The 22971-nt window shown below is 38.1% G+C and overlaps 1 protein-coding gene across 2 annotated transcripts in view; it reads left to right on the plus strand.

The window, feature by feature from the left end:
* brd4 (bromodomain containing 4) overlaps positions 1–18594 on the plus strand; it is a 111405-nt gene extending 92811 nt beyond the window's left edge. For both annotated transcript variants that reach the window (XM_072916019.1, XM_061982044.2), the window contains exons 14-19: positions 1436–1542; positions 1622–1781; positions 1870–1994; positions 5801–6006; positions 12734–13022; positions 18422–18594. In XM_072916019.1, coding sequence (XP_072772120.1) covers positions 1436–1542; positions 1622–1781; positions 1870–1994; positions 5801–6006; positions 12734–13022; positions 18422–18490 — 956 coding nt within the window. In that variant the 3' untranslated portion in view covers positions 18491–18594. The remainder of the gene's footprint in view (positions 1–1435; positions 1543–1621; positions 1782–1869; positions 1995–5800; positions 6007–12733; positions 13023–18421) is intronic.
* The last annotated feature ends 4377 nt before the right edge of the window (positions 18595–22971 follow it).

The raw sequence follows: 22971 nt of genomic DNA on the forward strand, positions 1-22971 counted from the left end.
CAGTGCTATTTCTGTTGAAAAGTTAAAATGATTACATTAGAGATGTGATGTGCCACTTTTCAAGTGTCTGATGGCTTAAATTAATTTTCATTAATTTTTCATATTTTGAATTCTTTTGAAAGGCTTACAAAAAAACTACATTTGAATTGTAATTCCATGCTATTGACAGGACTATTAATTTTAATGAAGTTAGCTTACCATGTTTACAGTATGAAATTTGTGATAGAAATGTGAATTTTAGGCACAGAATATTTTTTACAATTGAACAAGGCAGTAGATTATACAAGCTTGGACAGAAAGTTAATAATGACACCAATTTTTTTTTTAATGGAATTGTTTAGTACTGTTTTACCATTTGTTTACTGTAAAAGTTGTTTATACTGTTTATACTTTCAATTAACAAATTGAAGTCTTGTGAAAGGTTGACAGGATAACTGGCATTAACTGTCAAAATAATTTCAAACTATTGAAGTTAGCTTACAGAATAAACATGTCAATCAACCCATATGATTTTTGCTGTAATATTTTTGTTTTGAAAAGTCACTGTGACTGATAGAAAAGTGATGGTTTTAGCAACATTTTAACCTGTCTGAATGCTAATAATCATTTTGCGTCGGGGGGCGAAGTAACCCCCCACCAGGACTTTGCCCCTGGACCCTGGCTACTAGGTTTTTCTGATTTCAAAAGTTGGCAGGTATGAAACTAGAATATCAACTGTTGCAAAGCTGTGTCATCAACACTCACAAGTATAAAACTACTTTTTTAAAGTAATAATTTCTTACTTCAAGCATTAAAAAAAAAAATCATGATGCCGAGCGCATATCATTATGTCAAGATAATGGCACTAGCATTTACTTCATTTAAGAATATTTTTCAACATATTGAGCAAAAAGGTCTCATATTATTTTTCTACCAAGAAAAGTACACTTGTTATTACTGAGAATATACTTATTTTAAGGTATTTTTTGGGTTCATTGAGGTTAGCTAATGTTGCTTGTTTTGGAAAGTCCAAATTTTCTTCTTCTGTTGGCAGATAATTTTGCTTAGTTAAAAATAAAATACCCCTAATTTTTGTATTTTTTTTCTTGTTTTTGAACACTGACTTTTTGCAGTGAAGATTTTAAAATCAATTCTAAAATGAACAGGAAGCCAGTGCAAAGTCTCAAGAATTGGGGTAGTATATGCTCGCGTTTCCTGGCCCCTGTTAAAAGTCGTGCTGCCCCGTTCTGGACTAACTGCAACCGGGAGAGAGCTTTTTGGCTAATGCCAGCATAAAGTGCATTGCAGTAGTCCAGGCCACTTGAAATAAAAGCATGCACGACTTGTTCAAAAAGGTTAAAAGAATAAAAACGGTTTTACCTTTGCTAAAAAGACGAAGATGAAAAAAAACACGATTTTAAAACGCCATATTTATTATGTGTCCTTATGTGCACAGGTCACATGAGGGATAACCCGTCTCCGCTCATGATGCATTCCCCGCAACTTCCTCAGTACCCTCCAGTGTCCCGCAAGTCTCCCCCTCACCATATGCAGCCCAAGAAAGTGAGAGACCGCATTGATCGGCGAATCATTTACAATGTAAGCAAGAGGATGACTGGTTTTTTTTTTAATGGCAATACAGCAAAGGGCTCCTGGGAGCCAAGGAGGACTCAAAGAGGACAAGCCTCCTCCGTCAGCGGTGATTAGAGGAGAGCCATTCAACCCCGCCTTGAGGCCAGAGCATCTAAAGCATCCCGACAGCAAGCCGGCTCTCATCCAGCAGAGTAAGCAACAAAGACATGGTAAGCCCCAACCCCGTGTGTCTTTCTTCAAAAAGCATCACTTTTATTGACATTTTTGTTGTTGTTTGTGCACACTTGTGTTGAGCAGATGTGAAGTCAACGGACAGCTCTCGTCCCGTCATCCGCTCCTCTGAGCCCAGCGGACCACAGCCCTCCCTGCAAGAGAAGGAGAAGTTCAAGCAGGAATCTAAGGCGCCCGTCGCACCCAAAAAGGTAAAAAGCAGTGTTTAAATGGGTTATATTATGACTTCTTTTTTTTTTTTTTACCTTTAAAACACTTCCTTGTGGTTTTGTTGTAGTTTTTAGTGCTTCCATAGCGAGTTTCCTAACAGATATAAGTTAGAACTTTACACTACTCAGTGGCCTTGTGGTTGGAGTGTCCGCCCTGAGATCGGTAGGTTGTGAGTTCAAACCCTGGCCGAGTCATACCAAAGACTAGGGATGTCCCGATCCAGGTTTTTGCACTTCCGATACCGATATTGTTTTTGCACTTCCGATCCGATACCGATACCGATACTGACAGATACTGGCCTATCCGAGCATGTATTAAAGTTTAAAGTTATTTAGCCTACTTAGTTGTCAGAATCATGTTGAAAAGGGTTTTAGTACACTTGATAACAACTAGCCAGCTGAATTAGGGGAGTTTGAATAATACACAATGGTTGGTAACAAGAAACTGACCTGTTTATTCAAGGATAAACACAAAATAGACAAAATTATACATGACAAACAGAAATGGCATCATTGAAACTAGGGCTGGGCGATATGGCCTTTTTTTAATATTGCGATATTTTAAGGCCATATTGCGATACACCATATATATCTCGATATTTTGCCTTAGCCTTGAATGAACACTTGATGCATATAATCACAGCAGTATGATGATTCTATGTGTTTTGATTGATTGATTGAGACTTTTATTAGTAGGTTGCACAGTGAAGTACATATTCCGTACAATTGACCACTAAATGGTAACACCACAATAAGTTTTTCAACTTAAGTCGGGGTCCACTTAAATTGATTCATGATACAGATATATACTATCAGATATATACTATCATCATAATACAGTCATCACACAAGATAATCACATTGAATTATTTACATTATTTATAATCCGGGGTGTGGAGGGGGGCGCCGGATGTAAGTGTCAAAAAGACAGCCAAAAGAGTTTGATATGAGAATAAATCTAAAGTTAAAATATAGGGTAGAAATGCACCCATTTGCAGGAAATGTAGTCTTGATTTTCAAAATGTTCTTTCAAGGCTTGCATGTCTACATTAAAACATTCTTCTTCATACTGCATTAATATATGCTACTTTTAAACTTTCATGCAGAGAAGGAAATCACAACTAAAAAAATCACTAATTTTTTCATACGGTGTTGATGTGGAAATTTTTGCCTCAGCATTTTGATGGTGTGGACGTGTGGCACCGAATGGAGATAAGCGTCTCGACAGACGTCACAATATTTGAACAATGATGACGAAAACTGTTTTCTCTGTCGTGTCCGTGTGTCGAAAATTGTTATGCGCTTATTTTTTTATTTGATTTTGTGCGTGGCATAGATTTGCTATGCGCAGAGGACGCTTAAACAGTGCGCAATTGCACAGGCGCGCACCTTAGAGGGAGCGTTGCTCGCACGGCTGCGCTAGCATCACAGCTAACATTAGCCATGCTGCTACCTCTCTGCTCGGGGAGGACGTATACGTATGTGACGTATGACGTGACAGTATGTGACGTGTGTAAGAAGGTGCGCTTGCTGTCTGTAAGAGGGAGACACAGGAAAGAGTGAGAAGAGCCTGTCGTGTAATGCCAGCAGCTAAAAGCAACTGCGTGAGAATTCACAGACCTGTGGATGTGTTGAAGGTGTGCTGGAAAATGCGGAACGGAAATTACGGAGCAGCAGAAAAGTGGAATGTATTATTTAAATCGGTGCGTTGGAAAACACGGACCGGAGTTTTTTTTTAAACTGGATCTGGATCGGCATTTTCCCATGCCTTGCCGATACGCAATTTTTGGCAAATATCGGCAGCCGATCCGATCCAAATATCGGATCGGGACATCCCTACCAAAGACTATAAAAATGGGACCCATTACCTCCCTGCTTGACACTCAGCATCAAGGGTTGGAATTGGGGGTTAAAGGCTAACGACACCAGCTTGATGACATTACAATTGCACATACATATATGCATGAAAACACTTCTACACACATCACACATGGGACGGTTTTAGTAAGCATGAATTGTTTTAGTTATATTGTAAAACGTACAAATGTTGCTTGGACTGATGAACGAAGAATCATTTTAAGCAGATGTGCTATGGCCGGTTATACTTCCGGTTCAAAGCACAAAACAGGAAGTACATTTTCAACCCACAGCACCGTGGATGGGTTGCTATCAGCATACTTCAGTCATCAACAATTATATCATCTGAGAAATGGACATTGTAACAGTGTAGGTCTGACTTGGTAGGATATGTACAGCGAGCAGTGAACATAGTGAGCTCAGAAAGCATAAGAACAAGTACCGTATTTTTCGGTGTCTAAGTCGCACCCGCCAAAAATGCATAATAAAAAAAGAAAAAAACATATAAGTTGCACTGGAGCCCGGCCAAACTATGAAAAAAAACTGCAACTTATAGTCCGAAAAATACGGTATATACATTTGATTATTTACATTTAATTATTTACAATCCGGGGTGGTGGGATGTGGTGGGGGTATTAGTCTAGGGTAGTAGTTGCCTGGAGGTGTTCTTTTAGTGCGGTTTTGAAGGAGGATAGAGATGCACTTTCTTTTACACCTGTTGGGAGTGCATTCCATATTGATGTGGCATAAAAGGAGAATGAGTTAAGACCTTTGTTAGATCGGAATCTGGGTTTAACGTGGTTAGTGGAGCTCCCCCTGGTGTTGTGGTTATGGCGGTCATTTACGTTATGGAAGTAGTTTGACATGTACTTCGGTATCAGGGAGGTGTAGCGGATTTTATAGACTAGGCTCAGTGCAAGTTGTTTGACTCTGTCCTCCACCCTGAGCCAGCCCACTTTGGAGAAGTGGGTAGGAGTGAGGTGTGATCTGGGGTGGAGGTCTAGAACTAATCTGACTAGCTTGTTCTGGGATGTTTGGAGTCTAGAGTTGAGGGTTTTGTAGGTGCTAGGGTACCAGGAGGTGCATGCGTAATCGAAAAAGGGTTGAATGAGAGTTCCCGCTAGAATCTTCAAGGTGCTTTTGTTGACCAGAGAGGAGATTCTGTAGAGAAATCTTGTTCGTTGGTTGACCTTTTTGATTACCTTGGTTGCCATTTTATCACAGGAAAGATTAGCCTCTAGAATGGAACCTAGGTAGGTGACCTCATCTTTCCTGGTGATAACAATGTCATCCACTTAAATAGTGAAGTCACTGACTTTCTTAAGGTTGATGTGGGACCCAAATAGGATGGATTCCGTTTTACCTAACTGTATGGATAGCTTACTGTCAGCGAGCCAGGTGAAAATTCTACAGAGTTTTTTCCACCTGTGACTTGTCCTTGCCGGATAGCAGCAGGGCCGAGTCATCCGCAAACAGGAACAATTCACAGTCGCATGCTGATGACATGTCGTTTACATATATTAGGAACAGTAAAGGCCCTAATACACTGCCTTGGGGGACTCCACAGCTTACTGAGAGGGGGGGGGGGACACGGTGCCGTTCACCTCTACCACCTGTGAGTGACCTCGTCAAAAAGGTGGCGCCATAGCACAAAAAATAACCTTTTTTCTGTATTGTTTGAAAACTATTTGTTGAACACAAAACTTTATAGCCATTAGCGGGAAAAAAAAAAATCCATAAATTAGCCGCACGGTTTTATAAGCTGCAGGGTTCAAAGCTTGAGAGAAAAGTAGCCGGAAAATATGTTGATCAGATCATTTTAATTTTTAATTTTTTGACAGCACTGATATTATTAATGAATGGGAAAACACATTTCTCGTTATTACAATTGTTTGTACATTATTACAATTGTTTGTATGTCCCACCCTCAGGATGTGAAACTGAAGAACATGGGCTCATGGGCCAGTCTGGCCCAAAAGTCCACGTCCACGCCCTTGTCGGCCGTCAAGTCATCGAGCGACAGCTTCGAGCAGTTCCGGCGAGCCGCTCGCGAGAAGGAGGAGCGGGAGAAGGCCCTCAAGGCACAAGTCGAGCAGGCGGAAAAGGAGAGGCTACGTCGCGAGCAGGACAAACTTCGGCAAGTACATTGTGGCCTTAATTGTTTGGCGAGACCGAGACAGAAGTGACCTCAGTATATTCCAAAAATAAAATATTTGTTAAATAGAAGAGGCAATTCCTGAATGAATTGCGTGTGAATGCTCCAATGCTGAAGTTGAAGTGAAATGCTGACAGAATGTAGTATGGTTTGATTGTTGAAGGGTTTGAATTTCCAGGAAAAAACGAATTTGGTTTGGAACTTGGGAAAGTGTTAGTTTGAATGTCCAGGATGAGTTGAATGTGTTGATGTTGGAATGGTTTGAATAGGTTGAAAAATGCGGGAATGGACAATTCATTTTGAATGTGGAAAATTAAGAAAAAAAAATAGGAATTATGGGAAATCCTGGAAGGTTTTTTTTGGAATTGTTGAAGTAGAGCACACAATTCCCAAAGAGGCTGAATATTTAGAAGTTGGAACAGTTTGAATCAGATGAAAAATGTGGGAGTTGTGTAACTTTGAAGAATGTTCCATTGATTTCAATGGGAATTTCCCCCCAAAATTTGGGAATTTCGGGAAAAGCGTGAATTTTTTTGAAAATGGTAAAAAAAAAAATTGAATGGTCTTAATGAGTTGAAATGGTTGGTGTTGGAATTGTTCAAATCGATCGGGAAATGTTGAAGTAGTAACATGTTGAATTGAGAATTGGTATTATAGAATTTCTGGAAAGCAGGGAATTTTTCGAGGTTCAAAAAACAACTTAGTTTTTTGTCCTGATTAAGAGGAATGTTTGGACGGTGGAACGGTTGAAATGTGTTGAAAAATGTGGAAGGAGTAGTCGCCATAAAAAAGGGGTTTGGAAAAGCAGGAATTCTGGAAAGTCCTGGAATTTTTTTTAACTTGGATAAAGAGTAGTTTAAATTTCCAGAATGTGTTGAGGGTGGAATGGTTTGAATCGGTTGAAAAATGTGTAAATGGTGGAAATTTAAAAAATGGCCAATTCATTTTGAATGTGGAAAATGAAGAAAAAAATAGGAATTATGGGTACTCCTGGAACTTTTTTTTAGAATTGTTGAAGTAAAGCACACAATTCCCAAACAGACTGAATATTTAGAAGTTGGAACAGTTTGAATCAGATGAAAAATGTGGGAGTTGTGTAACTTTGAAGAATGTTCCATTGATTTCAATCGGAATTTCCCCCAAAATTTGGGAATTTCGGGAAAAGCGTGAATTTTTTTGAAAATGGTAAAAAAAAAAACTTGAATGGTCTTAATGAGTTGAAATGGTTGGTGTTGGAATTGTTCAAATCGGTCTGGAAATGTTGAAGTAGTAACATGTTGAATTGAGAATTGGTATTGCGGAATTCCTGGAATTACTGGAAAACCGGGAATTTTTCCAGTTCAAAAAACAACTTAGTTTTTTGTCCTGATTAAGAGGAATGTTTGGACGGTTGAACGGTTGAAATGCGTGGAAAAATGTGGAAGGAGTCGTCGCCAGTAAAAGGGGCCTTTGGAAAAGCAGGAATTCTGGAAAATCCTGGAATGTTTTTGAATATGGATAAAGGGTAGTTTGAATTTCCAGAATGGTGGAATGTGTTGAAGGTGGAATGGTTTGAATCGGTTGAAAAATGTGTAAATGGTGGAAATTTAAAAAATGGCCAATTAATTTTGAATGTGGAAAATGAAGAAAAAAAATAGGAATTATGGGAAATCCTGGAACTTTTTTTTAGAATTGTTGAAGTAAAGCACACAATTCCCAAACAGGCTGAATATTTAGAAGTTGGAACAGTTTGAATCAGATGAAAAATGTGGGAGTTGTGTAATTTTGAAGAATGTTCCATTGATTTCAATCGGAATTTCTCCAAAAATTTGGGAATTTCGGGAAAAGCGTGAATTCTTTTGAAAATGGTAAACAAAACAACTTGAATGGTCTTAATGAGTTGAAATGGTTGGTGTTGGAATTGTTCAAATCGGTCGGGAAATGTTGAAGTAGTAACATGTTGAAATGAGAATTGGTATTGCGGAATTCCTGGAATTACTGGAAAACCGGGAATTTTTCCAGTTCAAAAAACAACTTACCGGTAGTTTTTTGTCCTGATTAAGAGGAATGTTTGGACGGTTGAAATGCGTGGAAAAATGTGGAAGGAGTCGTCGCCAGAAAAAAGGGCCTTTGGAAAAACAGGAATTCTGGAAAATCCTGGAATGTTTTTGAACTTGGATAAAGGGTACTTTGAATTTCCAGAATGGTGGAATGTGTTGAAGGTGGAATGGTTTGAATCGGTTGAAAAATGTGTAAATGGTGGAAATTTAAAAAATGGCCAATTAATTTTGAATGTGGAAAATGAAGAAAGAAAATAGGAATTATGGGAAATCCTGGAACTTTTTTTTAGAATTGTTGAAGTAAAGCACACAATTCCCAAACAGGCTGAATATTTAGAAGTTGGAACAGTTTGAATCAGATGAAAAATGTGGGAGTTGTGTAACTTTGAAGAATGTTCCATTGATTTCAATCGGAATTTCCCCAAAACTTTGGGAACTTCGGGAAAAGCGTGATTTTTTTTTAAAATGGTAGAAAATGGATGGATGGATGGATGGTAAAAAAAAACTTGAATGGTCTTAATGAGTTGAAATGGTTGGTGTTGGAATTGTTCAAACCGGTCGGGAAATGTTGAAGTAGTAACATGTTGAATTGAGAATTGGTATTATGGAATTTCTGGAAAACCGGGAATTTTTCGAGGTTCAAAAAACAACTTTGTTTTTTGTCCTGATTAAGAGGAATGTTTGGACGGTGGAACGGTTGAAATGCGTTGAAAAATGTGGAAGGAGTAGTCGCCAGAAAAAAGGGCTTTGGAAAAGCAGTAATTCTGGAAAATCCTGGAATTCTTTTAACTTGGATAAAGGGTAGTTTGAATGTCCAGAATGGTGGAATGTGTTGAAGGTGGAATGGTTTGAATCGGTTGAAAAATGTGTAAATGGTGGAAATTTAAAAAATGGCCAATTAATTTTGAATGTGGAAAATGAAGGAAAAAAATTTGAATTATGGGAAATCCTGGAACTTTTTTTTAGAATTGTCGAAGTAGAGCACACAATTCCCAAACAGGCTGAATATTTAGAAGTTGGAACAGTTTGAATCATATGAAAAATGTGGGAGTTGTGGAACTTTGAAGAATGTTCCATTGATTTCAATGGGAATTTCCCAACAATTTGGGAACTTCGGGAAAAGCGTGAATTTAAAAACTTGAATGGTCTTAATGAGTTGAAATGGTTGCTGTTGGAATTGTTCAAACCGGTCGGGAAATGTTGAAGTAGTAACATGTTGAATTGAGAATTGGTATTGCGGAATTCCTGGAATTACTGGAAAACCGGGAATTTTTCCAGTTCAAAAAACAACTTAGTTTTTTGTCCTGATTAAGAGGAATGTTTGGACGGTTGAAATGTGTGGAAAAATGTGGAAGGAGTCGTCGCCAGAAAAAAGGGCCTTTGGAAAAGCAGGAATTCTGGAAAATCCTGGAATGTTTTTGAACTTGGATAAAGGGTACTTTGAATTTCCAGAACTTTTTTTTAGAATTGTTGAAGTAGAGCACACAATTCCCAAACAGGCTGAATATTTAGAAGTTGGAACAGTTTGAATCTGATGAAAAATGTGGGAGTTGTGGAACTTTGAAGAATGTTCCATTGATTTCAATGGGAATTTCCCAAAAATTTGGGAACTTCAGGAAAAGCGTGAATTTTTTTTTAAAATGGTAAAAAACTTGAATGGTCTTAATGAGTTAAAATGGTTGCTGTTGGAATTGTTCAAACCGGTCGGGAAATGTTGAAGTAGTAACATGTTGAATTGAGAATTGGTATTATGGAATTTCTGGAAAACAGGGAATTTTTCGAGGTTCAAAAAACAACTTAGTTTTTTGTCCTGATTAAGAGGAATGTTTGGACGGTGGAACGGTTGAAATGCGTTGAAAAAATGTGGAAGGAGTAGTCGCCAGAAAAAAGGACCTTTGGAAAAGCAGGAATTCTGGAAAATCCTGGAATTTTTTTAACTTAGATAAAGGGTAGTTTGAATGTCCAGAATGGTGGAATGTGTTGAAGGTGGAATGGTTTGAATCGGTTGAAAAATGTGTAAATGGTGGAAATTTAAAAAATGGCCAATTAATTTTGAATGTGGAAAATTAAGGAAAAAAATTTGAATTATGGGAAATCCTGGAACTTTTTTTTTTAGAATTGTTGAAGTAGAGTGCACAATTCCCAAACAGGCTGAATATTTAGAAGTTGGAACAGTTTGAATCAGATGAAAAATGTGGGAGTTTTGGAACTTTGAAGGATGTTCCATTGATTTCAATGGGAATTTCCCCAAAATTTGCATTGAAAAATGTGGAAGGAGTCGTTGCCAGAAAAAAAGACTTTGGAAAAGCAGGAATTCTGGAAAATCCTGGAATTTTTTGGAACTTGGATAAAGGGTAGTTTGAATTTCCAGAATGGTTTGAATAGGTTGAAAAATGTGTAAATGGTAGAAATTTTAAAAATAGCCAATTAAGTTTGAATGGGAAAAATGTCCCCAAAAACCTGGAATTCTGGGAATTTTTGGATTTTGTCAAGGGAATTCCCGACAGTTTGAAGTTGGAACGGTTTGAATCGGGTGAAAAATGTGGAAGTTAGAGCGTGCCAAAATCTGGAGAATAATAATAATAAGATAAATAGATGAATTTTGGTGTAGAAAACCACATGAGTGAATGAAAAGATATATTATTATATATCACACTAATTTGCTTTATTTGCCTTGCTGGAAAAAAGTTTGGACGCCCTTAATAATGATGTCAAATTTCACCCTCTAGTGCAGTGTTTTTCAACCTTTTTTGAGCCAATGCACATTTTTTGCGTTGAAAAAATGCGAAGGCACACCACCAGCAGAAATCATTAAAAAACGAAACTCAGTTAACAGTAAAAAGTCGTCATTGCAATTGTTGGATATGACTTTAAAGCATAACCAAGCATGCATGACTATAGCTCTTGTCTCAAAGTAGGTGTACTGTCACCACCTGTCACATCACGCCCTGACTTATTTGGACTTTTTTGCTGTTTTCATGTGTATAGGGTTTTACTTCTTGTCTTGCGCTCCTATTTTGGTGGCTTTTTCTCTTTTTTTTGGGCAATTTCATGTAGCAGTTTCATGTCTCAGTGGCCTAAGTGGTTAGAGTGTCCGCCCTGAGATCGGTAGGTTGTGAGTTCAAACCCCGGCCGAGTCATACCAAAGACTATAAAAACTGGGAGCCATTACCTCCCTGCTTGGCACTCAGCATCAAGGGTTGGAATTGGGGGTTAAATCACCAAAAATGATTCCCAGGGGGGTGAACAACGGGATGGGGTCAAATGCAGAGGACAAATTTCACCACACGGAGTGTGTGGGACAATCATTGGTACTTTAGTACTTTTCCTGCATCTACTTTGTTTTTATCCTTCTTCGTGGGGACGTTGTTGATTGTCATGTCATATTCGGATGTACATTGTGGACGCCATCTTTGCTCCACAGTAAGTCTTTGCTGTCGTCCAGCATTCTGTTTTTGTTTACTTTGTAGCCAGTTTGGTTTTTAGTTTCGTTCTGCATAGCCTTTCCTAAGCTTCAATGCCTTTTCTTAGGGGCACTCACCTTTTGTTTATTTTTGGTTTAAGCATTTAAGCACCTTTTTACCTGCACCCTGCCTCCCTCTGTTCCGACATCTACAAAGCAATTAGCTACCTGCTGCCACCTACTGATATGGAAGAGTATTACAAGGTTACTCTGCCGAGCTCTAGACAGCACCGACACTCAACAACAACTGTCACGTTCAAACACTGAGGACATCTATTAAACAAGACAAAAGGCAAGGAATCAAACAGAGACAGAATTCAATTTGGACTCAATATTGAGGAGAGACATGGCCACTGCACTCTCTGTACAGTCCTGCACCACGCTCTGACGAAGAAGGTTTTCGTCTCCTCATTTATTCAGATGTTCAATGTTCACGCACCAACACATGTCACATTAGAAATAGGAAGTATGTAAAACAGTCATTGTTTTCGGTCTCATTGAAGTCCAAGAAGAGGATGTCTGGTGTTGGAGGACAATGGATAACCCCTCCCGTCTCCTGACCATGGCAACTTCAAGAGGGCAGCGGGTCGTAAATAGCGTTGACCTCGGTTACCAAATAGTTGGAAGAGAGTTTGTAAAATACTTCAGAGAGAGTTCGTTTAACACTTCAAAGAGAGTTCCTCTGGAAGTTGAGCAGATCCTGCCATCTGTCCGTGTTGAAATCACAGTGGCGTTTCATGAGCGTTCTTCCTCTTGTTAGGCCTCGAAAGACAGCATTCATAATACGTTTCTTTTGTGATAACTTACAAACAATTATTCCAACACAACACATCATTTGCAGACTATAATTACTGGTTTGCAAAAAATATTTTTTTACCCCAAATAGGTGAATTTAGATCATCTCCCACGGCACACCAGACTGTATCTCACGGCACACTAGTGTGCCACGGCACAGTGGTTGAAAAACACTGCTCTAGTGGTCAAATAGTATCTCTATTCCAATGTTGTGTACAAGTCCATGTTATTATTGATGCTTCACGCTTGTTAAGTTGACAGCTGAGGAAGATAAAAAGCGTCTCTTTTCTTTTCGGTACTTTTACAGCCTCCGTTCAGATCCCAGTCCAAGTTGTAAATCTTTGTAGCCTGGTAATAAGTTCAATACCCTCTCAGTTCTCTCGTTCTGAATTGTCATGCTCACATGTTCCAGAGGTCGCGATGACGAGGAGATGTTGGAGCCCAGCAGAAGAGTGCACGAGGAGCCGCGCAGGCGTGTGGAGCAGCAGCAGCATCATCACCACCACCAACAGGCACAGCAGCAGCAGCAGCACATCCAGGTTCCCCCACAACAACCCCCACAGCAGCCAGAGCCTCAGCCAGCCGTCATCCAGCCTCCCCCGCAGCCCCCAACACCGCCGCAGCCCGCCGTACAGAGTCCACTCGACCAGCAGAGGGAGCTAGCGAGGCGACGGGAGCAGGAGAGGCGGCGGCGGGAAGCGGTAAGATCAGCCAAACATGACATACACACTTGTACTAGTACTACTTTTTTATCATACCTCAATATTGACTTGTACTAGTACTACTTTTTTATCATAGTACCACTTTTACCCTCAATATTGACTTGTACAAGTACTACTTTTTTATCATAGTACCACTTTTACCCTCAATATTGACTTGTACTGGTACTACGTTTTTATCATAGTACCACTTTTACCCTCAATTTTGACTTGTACTAGTACTACTTTTTTATCATACCTCAATATTGACTTGTACTAGTACTACTTTTTTATCATACCTCAATATTGACTTGTACTAGTACTACTTTTTTATCATAGTACCACTTTTACCCTCAATATTGACTTGTACTAGTACTACTTTTTTATCATAGTACCACTTTTACCCTCAATATTGACTTGTACTGGTACTACGTTTTTATCATAGTACCACTTTTACCCTCAATTTTGACTTGTACTAGTACTACTTTTTTATCATACCTCAATATTGACTTGTACTAGTACTACTTTTTTATCATACCTCAATATTGACTTGTACTAGTACTACTTTTTTATCATAGTACCACTTTTACCCTCAATATTGACTTGTACTAGTACTACTTTTTTATCATAGTACCACTTTTACCCTCAATATTGACTTGTACTGGTACTACGTTTTTATCATAGTACCACTTTTACCCTCAATTTTGACTTGTACTAGTACTACTTTTTTATCATAGTACCACTTTTACCCTCAATATTGACTTGTACTAGTACTACTTTTTTTTATCATAGTACCACTTTTACCCTCAATATTGACTTGTACTAGTACTACTTCTTATCATAGTACCACTCTTATCCTCAATATTGACTTGTACTAGTACTACTTTTTTATCATAGTACCACTTTTACCCTCAATATTGACTTGTACGAGTACTACCGTATTTTCCGCACCATAAGGCGCCCTGGGTTAAAAGCCGCGCCTTCAATGAACGGCATATTTCAAAACTTTGTCCACCTATAAGCCGCCCGGTGTTGTAAGCCGCATCTAACTGCGCTAAAGGAATGTCAAAAAAACAGTCAGATAGGTCAGTCAAACTTTAATAATATATTAAAAACCAGCGTTCTAACAACTCTGTTCACTCCCAAAATGTACGCAAATGTGCAATCACAAACATACGTATATCAACATGGACAGAGCTGCGTGAAAAAAGCCACCCGGCCTCTTCGCGTAAACTTAAACTTACCTTAACCACTCGCTCATCTTTTCTTCATCCATCCATCCCTTCGAGTTAGCTTTTATGATGACGCCGGCTGGAAAGGTCTCTTTTGGCAAGGTCTTCCTTTTGAATATCACCATGGGTGGAAGTTTCTGGCCATTAGCATGGCAAGCTAGAACCACAGTGAAGGATGACTTCTCATTCCCTGTGGTGTGAATATTCACCGTACGTGGTCCCGTTGTATCCACAGTGCGGTTCACAGGAATATCAGTTGCTGTGAAATAGTAATCCGTGTGCGGATGGAGAGATTGCGTCTTTTCATGAACCGGATCCCTGACGCTTAGTAGGAGCCATTTTGTGGTCTTTACAGATGTAAACACACAAAGGAAATGAAACGTACGGTATATCCGCACGCTTTTTCTTCTTCTACGCGGGCGGGTGGTTGCTTACAGTAGAAGAAGAAGCGCTTCCTGTTCTATGGGGGCGGGTGCTTACCTTGGCGGTTGCTTGCGTAGAAGAAGAAGCGCTTCCTGTTCTACCGGGAAAAAAGATGGCGGCTGTTTACCGAAGTTGCGAGATCGAAACTTTATGAAAATGAATCGTAATATTAATCCATATATAAAGCGCACCGGGTTAAAAGCCGCACTGTCAGCTTTTGAGTAAATTTGTGGTTTTTAGGTGCGGCTAATAGTGCGGAAAATACGGTACTTTTTTATCATAGTACCGGTACCACTTTTACCCTCAATATTGACTTGTACTAGTACTACTTTTTTTTATCATAGTACCACTTTTATCCTCAATATTGACTTGTACTAGTACTACTTTTTTATCATAGTACCACTTTTACCCTCAATATTGACTTGTACTAGTACTACTTTTTTTTATCATAGTACCACTTTTAACCTCAATATTGACTTGTACTAGTACTACTTTTTTATCATAGTACCACTACCCTCAATATTGACTTGTACTAGTACTACTTTTTTTTATCATAGTACCACTTTTAACCTCAATATTGACTTGTACTAGTACTACTTTTTTATCATAGTACCACTACCCTCAATATTGACTTGTACTAGTACTACTTTTTTTTATCATAGTACCACTTTTACCCTCAATATTGACTTGTATTAGTACTACTTTTTTATCATAGTACCACTTTTACCCTCAATATTGACTTGTACTAGTACTACTTTTTATCATAGTACCACTTTTACCCTCAATATTGACTTGTACTAGTACTACCGGTACTTTTTTATCATTGTACCACTTTTACCCTCAATATTGACTTGTATTAGTACTACTTTTTTATCATAGTACCACTTTTACCCTCAATATTGACTTGTATTAGTACTACTTTTTTATCATAGTACCACTTTTAACCTCAATATTGACTTGTACTAGTACTACTTTTTTATCATAGTACCACTTTTTAATGTTGCAACCTATGTTGCTCCAAAACCTGTATGTACCTTTCAGCATTAATGGTGCCTTCACAGATGTGTAAGTTACCCATGCCTTGGGCACTAATACACCCCCATACCATCACACATGCTGGCTTTTACACTTTGCGCCTATAACAGTCCGGATGGTTCTTTTCATCTTTGGTCCGGAGGACACGACGTCCACAGTTTCCAAAAACAATTTGAAATGTGGACTCGTCAGACCACAGAACACTTTCCCCACTTTGCATCAGTCCATCTTAGATGAGCTCGGGCCCAGAAAAGCCGGCGGCGTTTCTGGGTGTTGTTGATAAATGTTGTATAGTAGAGTTTTAACTTGCACTTACAGATGTAGGGACAAACTGTAGTTACTGACAGTGGTTTTCTGAAGTGTTCCTGAGCCCATGTGGTGATATCCTTTACACACTGATGTGCCTTTTTGATGCAGTACCGCCTGAGGGGTCCAAGGTCCGTAATATCATGGCTTACGTGCAGTGATTTCTCCAGATTCTCTGAACCCTTTGATGATATTACAGACCGTAGATGGTGAAATCCCTAAATTCCTTGCAATAGCTGGTTGAGAAATGTTGTTTTTAAACAAATTGCTCACGCATTTGTTGACAAAGTGGTGACCCTCCCCCGTCCTTGTTTGTGAATGACTGAGCATTTCATGGAAGCTGCTTTTATACCCAATCATGGCACCCACCTGTTCACCTGTGGGATGTTCCTAATAAGTGTTTGACGAGCATTCCTCAACTTTCTCAGTCTTTTTTGCCAGCTTTTTTGAAACCTGTTACGGGCATCAAATTCCAAATGAGCTAATATTTGCAAAAAATAACAACGTTAATAATGATATTAATAATAGATTTTATTCGTAAAAAGCACTTTACCTTGAGTAAATAACCTCAAAGTGCTACAGTGTATTTATAAAAAATAAAAAAAAGATAATACCACCCTCAGTGTGACCTGTATGGCTGTTGACCAAGTATGTCTTGCAGTGACTTTTGTGTGTACGCAGAAGCCGCGTATAACATATGACAGTGCCTGCACGCTGTTTGTATGGTGATGGCACGGCCTTAATATTGTTGTCCGGGTGAAAATCGGGAGATATTCGTGAGAATGGTTGCCCCGGGAGATTTTCGGTAGGGGCACTGAAATTCGGGAGTCTCCCGGAAAAATCGGGAGGGTTGGCAAGTATGTTTATTTGTAAAAAAAAAAAAAAAAAAAGCACTTTACATTGAGTACCGTATTTTCCGCACCATAAGGCGCCCTGGGTTATAAGCCGCGCCTTCAATGAACGGCATATTTCAAAACTTTGTCCACCTATAAGCCGCCCCGTGTTGTAAGCCGCATCTAACTGCGCTAAAGGAATGTCAAAAAAACAGTCAGATGGGTCAGTCAAACTTTAATAATATATTAAAAACCAGCGTGATGTGGGCGCGCATGGAGTCGTATATCAACATGGACGGAGCTGCGTGAAAAAAGCCACCCGGCCTCTTCGCGTAAACTTCCCTTAACCACTCGCTCATCTTTTCTTCAGCCATCCATCCCTTCGAGTTAGCTTTTATGATGACGCCGGCTGGAAAGGTCTCTTTTGGCAAGGTCTTCCGTTTGAATATCACCATGGGTGGAAGTTTCTGGCCATTAGCATGGCAAGCTAGAACCACAGTGAAGGATGACTTCTCATTCCCTGTGGTGCGAATATTCACCGTACGTGCTCCCGTTGTATCCACAGTGCGGTTCACAGGAATATCAAAAGTCAGTGGAACCTCGTCCATGTTGATAAAAATGTTCTCTGGCCGGATCTTTTTTTCAGCTATCTTGTTTTTACAATATGCACGGAAAGTAGCCAGCTTTTCTTGAAAGTCTTTAGGCAGTTGCTGTGAAATAGTAGTCCGTGTGCGGATGGAGAGATTGCGTCTTTTCATGAACCGGAAACCTGTCGCTTAGTAGGAGCCATTTTGTGGTCTTTACAGATGTAAACACACAAAGGAAATGAAACGTAATATCTGTGCGCTTCTTCTTCTTCTACGGGGGCGGGTGGTTGCTTACAGTAGAAGAAGAAGCGCTTCCTCTTCTATGGGGGCGGGTGCTTACCTTGGCGGTTGCTTGCGTAGAAGAAGAAGCACTTCCTCTTCTACGGGGAAAAAAGATGGCGGCTGTTTACCGTAGTTGCGAGACCGAAACTTTATGAAAATGAATCTTAATATTAATCCATATATAAAGCGCACCGGGTTATAAGGCGCACTGTCAGCTTTTGAGTAAATTTGTGGTTTTTAGGTGCGGCTAATAGTGCGGAAAATACGGTAAACAACCTCAAAGTGCTACAGTGTATTAAAAAATTAAAATAAAAAGATAATAAAAAATAAATAAAAATAAAAACTAGAACAGCCAAATAACTAGAACTAGTATGCATATATCTAAAAAAAAAAAAAATCTTTTTTAAAAAGAAGGGTGTTTAAGCCTTTTTTAAAAGCATCCACAGTCTGTGGTGCCCTCAGGTGGTCAGGGAGAGCGTTCCCCAGACAGGAAGCGGCGGAGTTTGAACATGAAATATCTTGTATTTGCAGTCTATTTAATTGAATATAAGTTGAAAAGGATTAGCAAATCATTGTATTCTGTTTTTATTTACCATTTACACAACGTGACAACTTCACTAGATTGCTAAGCTTGAACTACTTCACAGTTGTGAAAGGTTGCAGGTGTTGAAACAATTTCCCTGACACTCTCTTTCTCTCCTCAGATGACAGCAACGATCGACATGAACTTCCAAAGTGACTTAATGGCCATTTTTGAGGAGAACCTCTTTTGAGAGGAAGACGAATGGAAACCTAACTGCAAAAAAAAAAAAAAAAAAAAAAAAAAAAGGACCCCCGCATACTTGCAAAAACAGAACTTCTCAAGGGGGATGATGACGTCATCACGGTGGCCGCAGAGAGTGAGGATACCTTTTTTTTTTTTTAGTCTGGCTGCGCTCTGGCGGGACCGTGACGCCGTGTCGGGAGGACGGCGACTAAATATGCTCTGAATACTTACTGACACGTCAACTCGAGTGGAGAACAAGACTGCTCCCTTTTCTTTTTTATGTTCTGTTTGTGGGATGTGAACACATGAAACGGTCTGAGTGGGTGGTGGGGGGGGGGGGGGGGCTTCCACACTGTAAATCATGTATATTTCTCAATAGAGAAGGTACAGTTTGCCTTACACATCTCTCTTTAAGACCATGCGGTTCTGTGGCCTGCACACACACGTCAACAATACAACATGTACTACTTTGCTCCCTTCATCCTCTTTACTATCTACTGTCAAGAAGTATTTTCTTATACTACAAATACTCTTTTTTTATTTCTATCCTTTGCCCTCTTTAGCTCTTTTAAATCCACACACTCCATCACAGACACATCTATGCCAAACAACCTTTCCTGTCCATCATTTATAGGGAAAACCCCAATATATGCATCATAATACAGTTAAGTCCAGCAAGTATTTGACAGTTGAAGGTTTCATAGGTCAGGAGCTTTAGTTATTATTATTATTATTATTATTATTTGACTACAAAGCGCACCACATTTGCTTGTCAAAAAAATGTTCATATCAGCAGTCGCACTACTGGATTTTTAGTCACACATTCATTCTAGAAATGTTTATCTTTGTTCCTTTTCTTTTGTACGGAGCCCCTAAAGTGACATAGGGGAAATTTTGTATTTTTTATCTCTTTTTTTTTTTTTTTTTTTTTAGACATGTATCTCGTGCGCACGAGAAACTTTTTATAAAGTTATAAATAAATTAAAAATTAAAAAATTGTCTAAAAAAAAAAAAAAAAAATTATAAACATTTTTTTTTTTTTGATAACTTTATAAAAAGTTTCTCGTTCGCACGAGATACATGTCTAAAAAAAAAAAAATTATTATTATTTTAAAAAATTATTCCCCCATGTCCCTTTAGGGGCTCTGTACTTTTGTGAGTTAGCATCCGGTCTTTTTTCACTCACTCAGTGTGTCTCCTTTTTATGTTTTTTTTTTTTTCTACAGTGCCTGTATTGTATTATTATTTTGTATTACACTCGAGGAGAGGGTGCAGGGCTAGTGGAGGAGTGAGTGTAATTTATATATATTTTTTTGAAGTTTGTGTAAAGAAAAAAAAAGAAGAAGGAAAAAGGACAGCGTTTTTATATTTGGCCCGACATTTTAAATTTGAGTTTCTAGCTGGACTTCTAACGTGTGCGCTCTCTCTTTTTAACATTTGTCACAGCCTTGCGACATTTGTGTGCGTGTGTGTGTGTGCGTGGGATTGTGTACATTTGAATGACTGCCTTTGTTTGTGTGTGTGTGTTTTTTAAGTGTGTGATGCACAGATGCAGAGGAGTGTTCTACAAAAGAAAAAAGCAGCAGGAGCATTTTTTTTTTATTTTTTTTTGCTTAAGCCACCTTTTTAATTCCCAGTGAAGTCGAGCGAATAAGAATATATCACAGAACGGACAAAGAGCTGAACTCGTTCTTCGCTTGGGTTTCCTCCTTTTCACCAGAACAGTCGTGCCATGTGTTCTCCAGAGAATGTGCTGACTCGGTTCGAGAGTTTGCTTTATTCAGGTATTTTATTTTGTGTTACAATGTGTTCGGCTTTTTTTTTTTTTTTTTTTTTTTTTTTTCCCGGTTGTTTTTATTTGTTCACACGTGTCCTCGGTTTATTGTTTTGCTATTATATGAGGTCTCTGATTGAAATCTGTTATGATCATGGAATAAACTCATCTCTTTTATAGAAAACAATTAAAAAAATAAACAAAAAATGTGGTTCTTGTAGTCTTTGTCCTCAATGAATAAACTGTCAGTATATTCATTTTATATCCGTCCATCCATTTTCTACCGCTTGTCCCCAGGGCCGGCCCGTGGCATAGGCCGTATAGGCAAATGCTAAGGGCGCTGTCCATCAGGGGGCGCCACGCCAGTGCCACAAATGTTGGAGAAAAAAAAAAAAAAGTTGGTACTATTATTTCTAAATACAAAAAATAATCCCACGTTAATTAAAATGCAAAGTAAAGCCTATATAATAGAAATATTATATATGCGCCCCCTCCCTTCCCGTATCATGACTCTTTTTGGACGTCACCACATCAAAAAATCAACACAAGATGTCAAAACGGCCAAAACTGTCAGGTGCCCAGGGAAGAAAAAAGAGAAAAGAAGAGGAGGAGAAACGAGAAAAGACAGAGGTAGCAGGTAGGTAACGTTAGCCTACATGAAATTATTTGTCTGTTACAGAATGTGATAGTAACCTGGCTTTTTAGCATTAAGCTAATGTTACATGATTCGGCAATTGCTAATCAATAAGTAGCTAGTTCTGTTTTAACGTCGGGTTAATATTGTGGAGGGGGCTAAATTGTTATGGAAAATAATAATGTAACGTTAGGTAATTACAGTACTCCCACCTTACATTCCTCAGGGACATTTGTATTAGATCTTTTAAGCAGGTGTTATTGCCTTCTGGTTAGCTAATGTTTGCCCTGCAGGTAATAGTCACTTTTCCACCCCTTTATATATTAGGTATAGTTGTAAGCCTAGTAGTTAAAGTGCACATCATTAATGTTAATTAAGCAATATGTATGTAAAAAATATTGTATTTCATATATTCATTTTTTATTTTTTGCATTCATTTATTTATTCATATTTTTTTTATCTTGTTAACTATTCTGATTGTTAATTTGCTTTCTTTAAGTAAAAAAAAAGGTCAAAGACAAAGCTATTCGGTTTCTTGTGAGTATATACACTTCACTGCCGATGTGGGGGGGCGCCACCTAAAATCTTGCCTAGGGCGCCAGATTGGTTAGGGCCGGGCCTGCTTGTCCCTTTTGGGGTCGCTGGAGCCTATCTCAGCTGCATTCGGACAAGTCGCCACCTCATAATTTTATTTAAAATATGTTTTTTTGTATTTGGTAGTTGTGTTTTTTTTAAATTACATAATATAAACATTAAAAAAATTAAGGCGTGCATTTATTTAGATATAATTAACTGACAATATGTACAATTTATTTTTTGGAAGCTCATCTTGCAATAAGTGTTCAACTCCAGCCTAAAACCTTTCGGTCTGCAACATTTTCAACTTATGAATGTACAACTGTTTGTTTATTTTGTTGACCACTGACCGAAGAAATAATAAACAAACTAACTCACTAAAACCATTTTTTTTTAAATTGGAATTTACAATTGTGCTAGGTCGTTGTTTTTTGGCGATCTACCGCCATCCTGTGGTTGCAATTGTGAACAGCAACTAAATCCGCACGTTTTTTCGTATGTATTGACTTTATCAGAGATAATAATTGTACTAATAATTAGAGATGTCCGATAAATGCTTTAAAAATGTAATATCGGAAATTATCGGTATCAGGGTTTTTTCGGTATCGTTTTTTTTTTTTTTTTTTTTTTTTTTTTTTTTTTTTTTTTAATTAGATCAACATAAAAAACACTAGATACACTTACAATTAGTACACCAACCCAAAAAACCTCCCTCCCAGTCATTCACAGAAAAGGGTTGTTTCTTTCTGTTATTAATATTCTGGTAGGTTCCTACATTATATATATCAATATATATCATTACAGTCTGCAAGGGATACAGTCCGTAAGCACACATGATTGTGCGTGCTGTTGGTCCACTAATAGTACTAACCTTTAACACTTAATTTTACTCATTTTCATTAATTACTAGTTTCTATGTAACTGTTTTTATATTGTTTTACTTTCTTTTTTATTCAAGAAAATATTTTTAATTTATTTATCTTATTTTATTAAATTAATTTTTCAAAGTACTTTATCTTCACCATACCTGATGTCCAAATTAGGCATAATAATGTGTTAATTCCACGACTGTATATATCGGTATCGGTTGATATTATCGGACATCCCTAGTTTTTATATTGTTTTACTTTCTTTTTTGTTCAAGAAAATGTTTTTAATGTATTTATCTTATTTTATTTTATTTTTTTTAAACTCATTTTCATTAATTACTAGTTTCTATGTAACTCTTTTTATATTGTTTTACTTTCTTTTTTATTCAAGAAAATATTTTTAATTTATTTATCTTATTTTATTTTATTAAATTAATTTTTCAAAGTACTTTATCTTCACCATACCTGGTTGTCCAAATTAGGCATAATAATGTGTTAATTCCACGACTGTATATATCGGTATCGGTTGACATCGGTATCGGTAATTAAAGATTTGGACGATTTCGGATATTGGCAAAAAGCCATTATCGGACATCCCTAGTTTTTATATTGTTTTACTTTCTTTTTTGTTCAAG

The sequence above is a fragment of the Nerophis lumbriciformis genome, linkage group LG24 (genome assembly GCF_033978685.3).
Source record: "Nerophis lumbriciformis linkage group LG24, RoL_Nlum_v2.1, whole genome shotgun sequence".
Lineage (NCBI taxonomy): Eukaryota > Metazoa > Chordata > Actinopteri > Syngnathiformes > Syngnathidae > Nerophis > Nerophis lumbriciformis.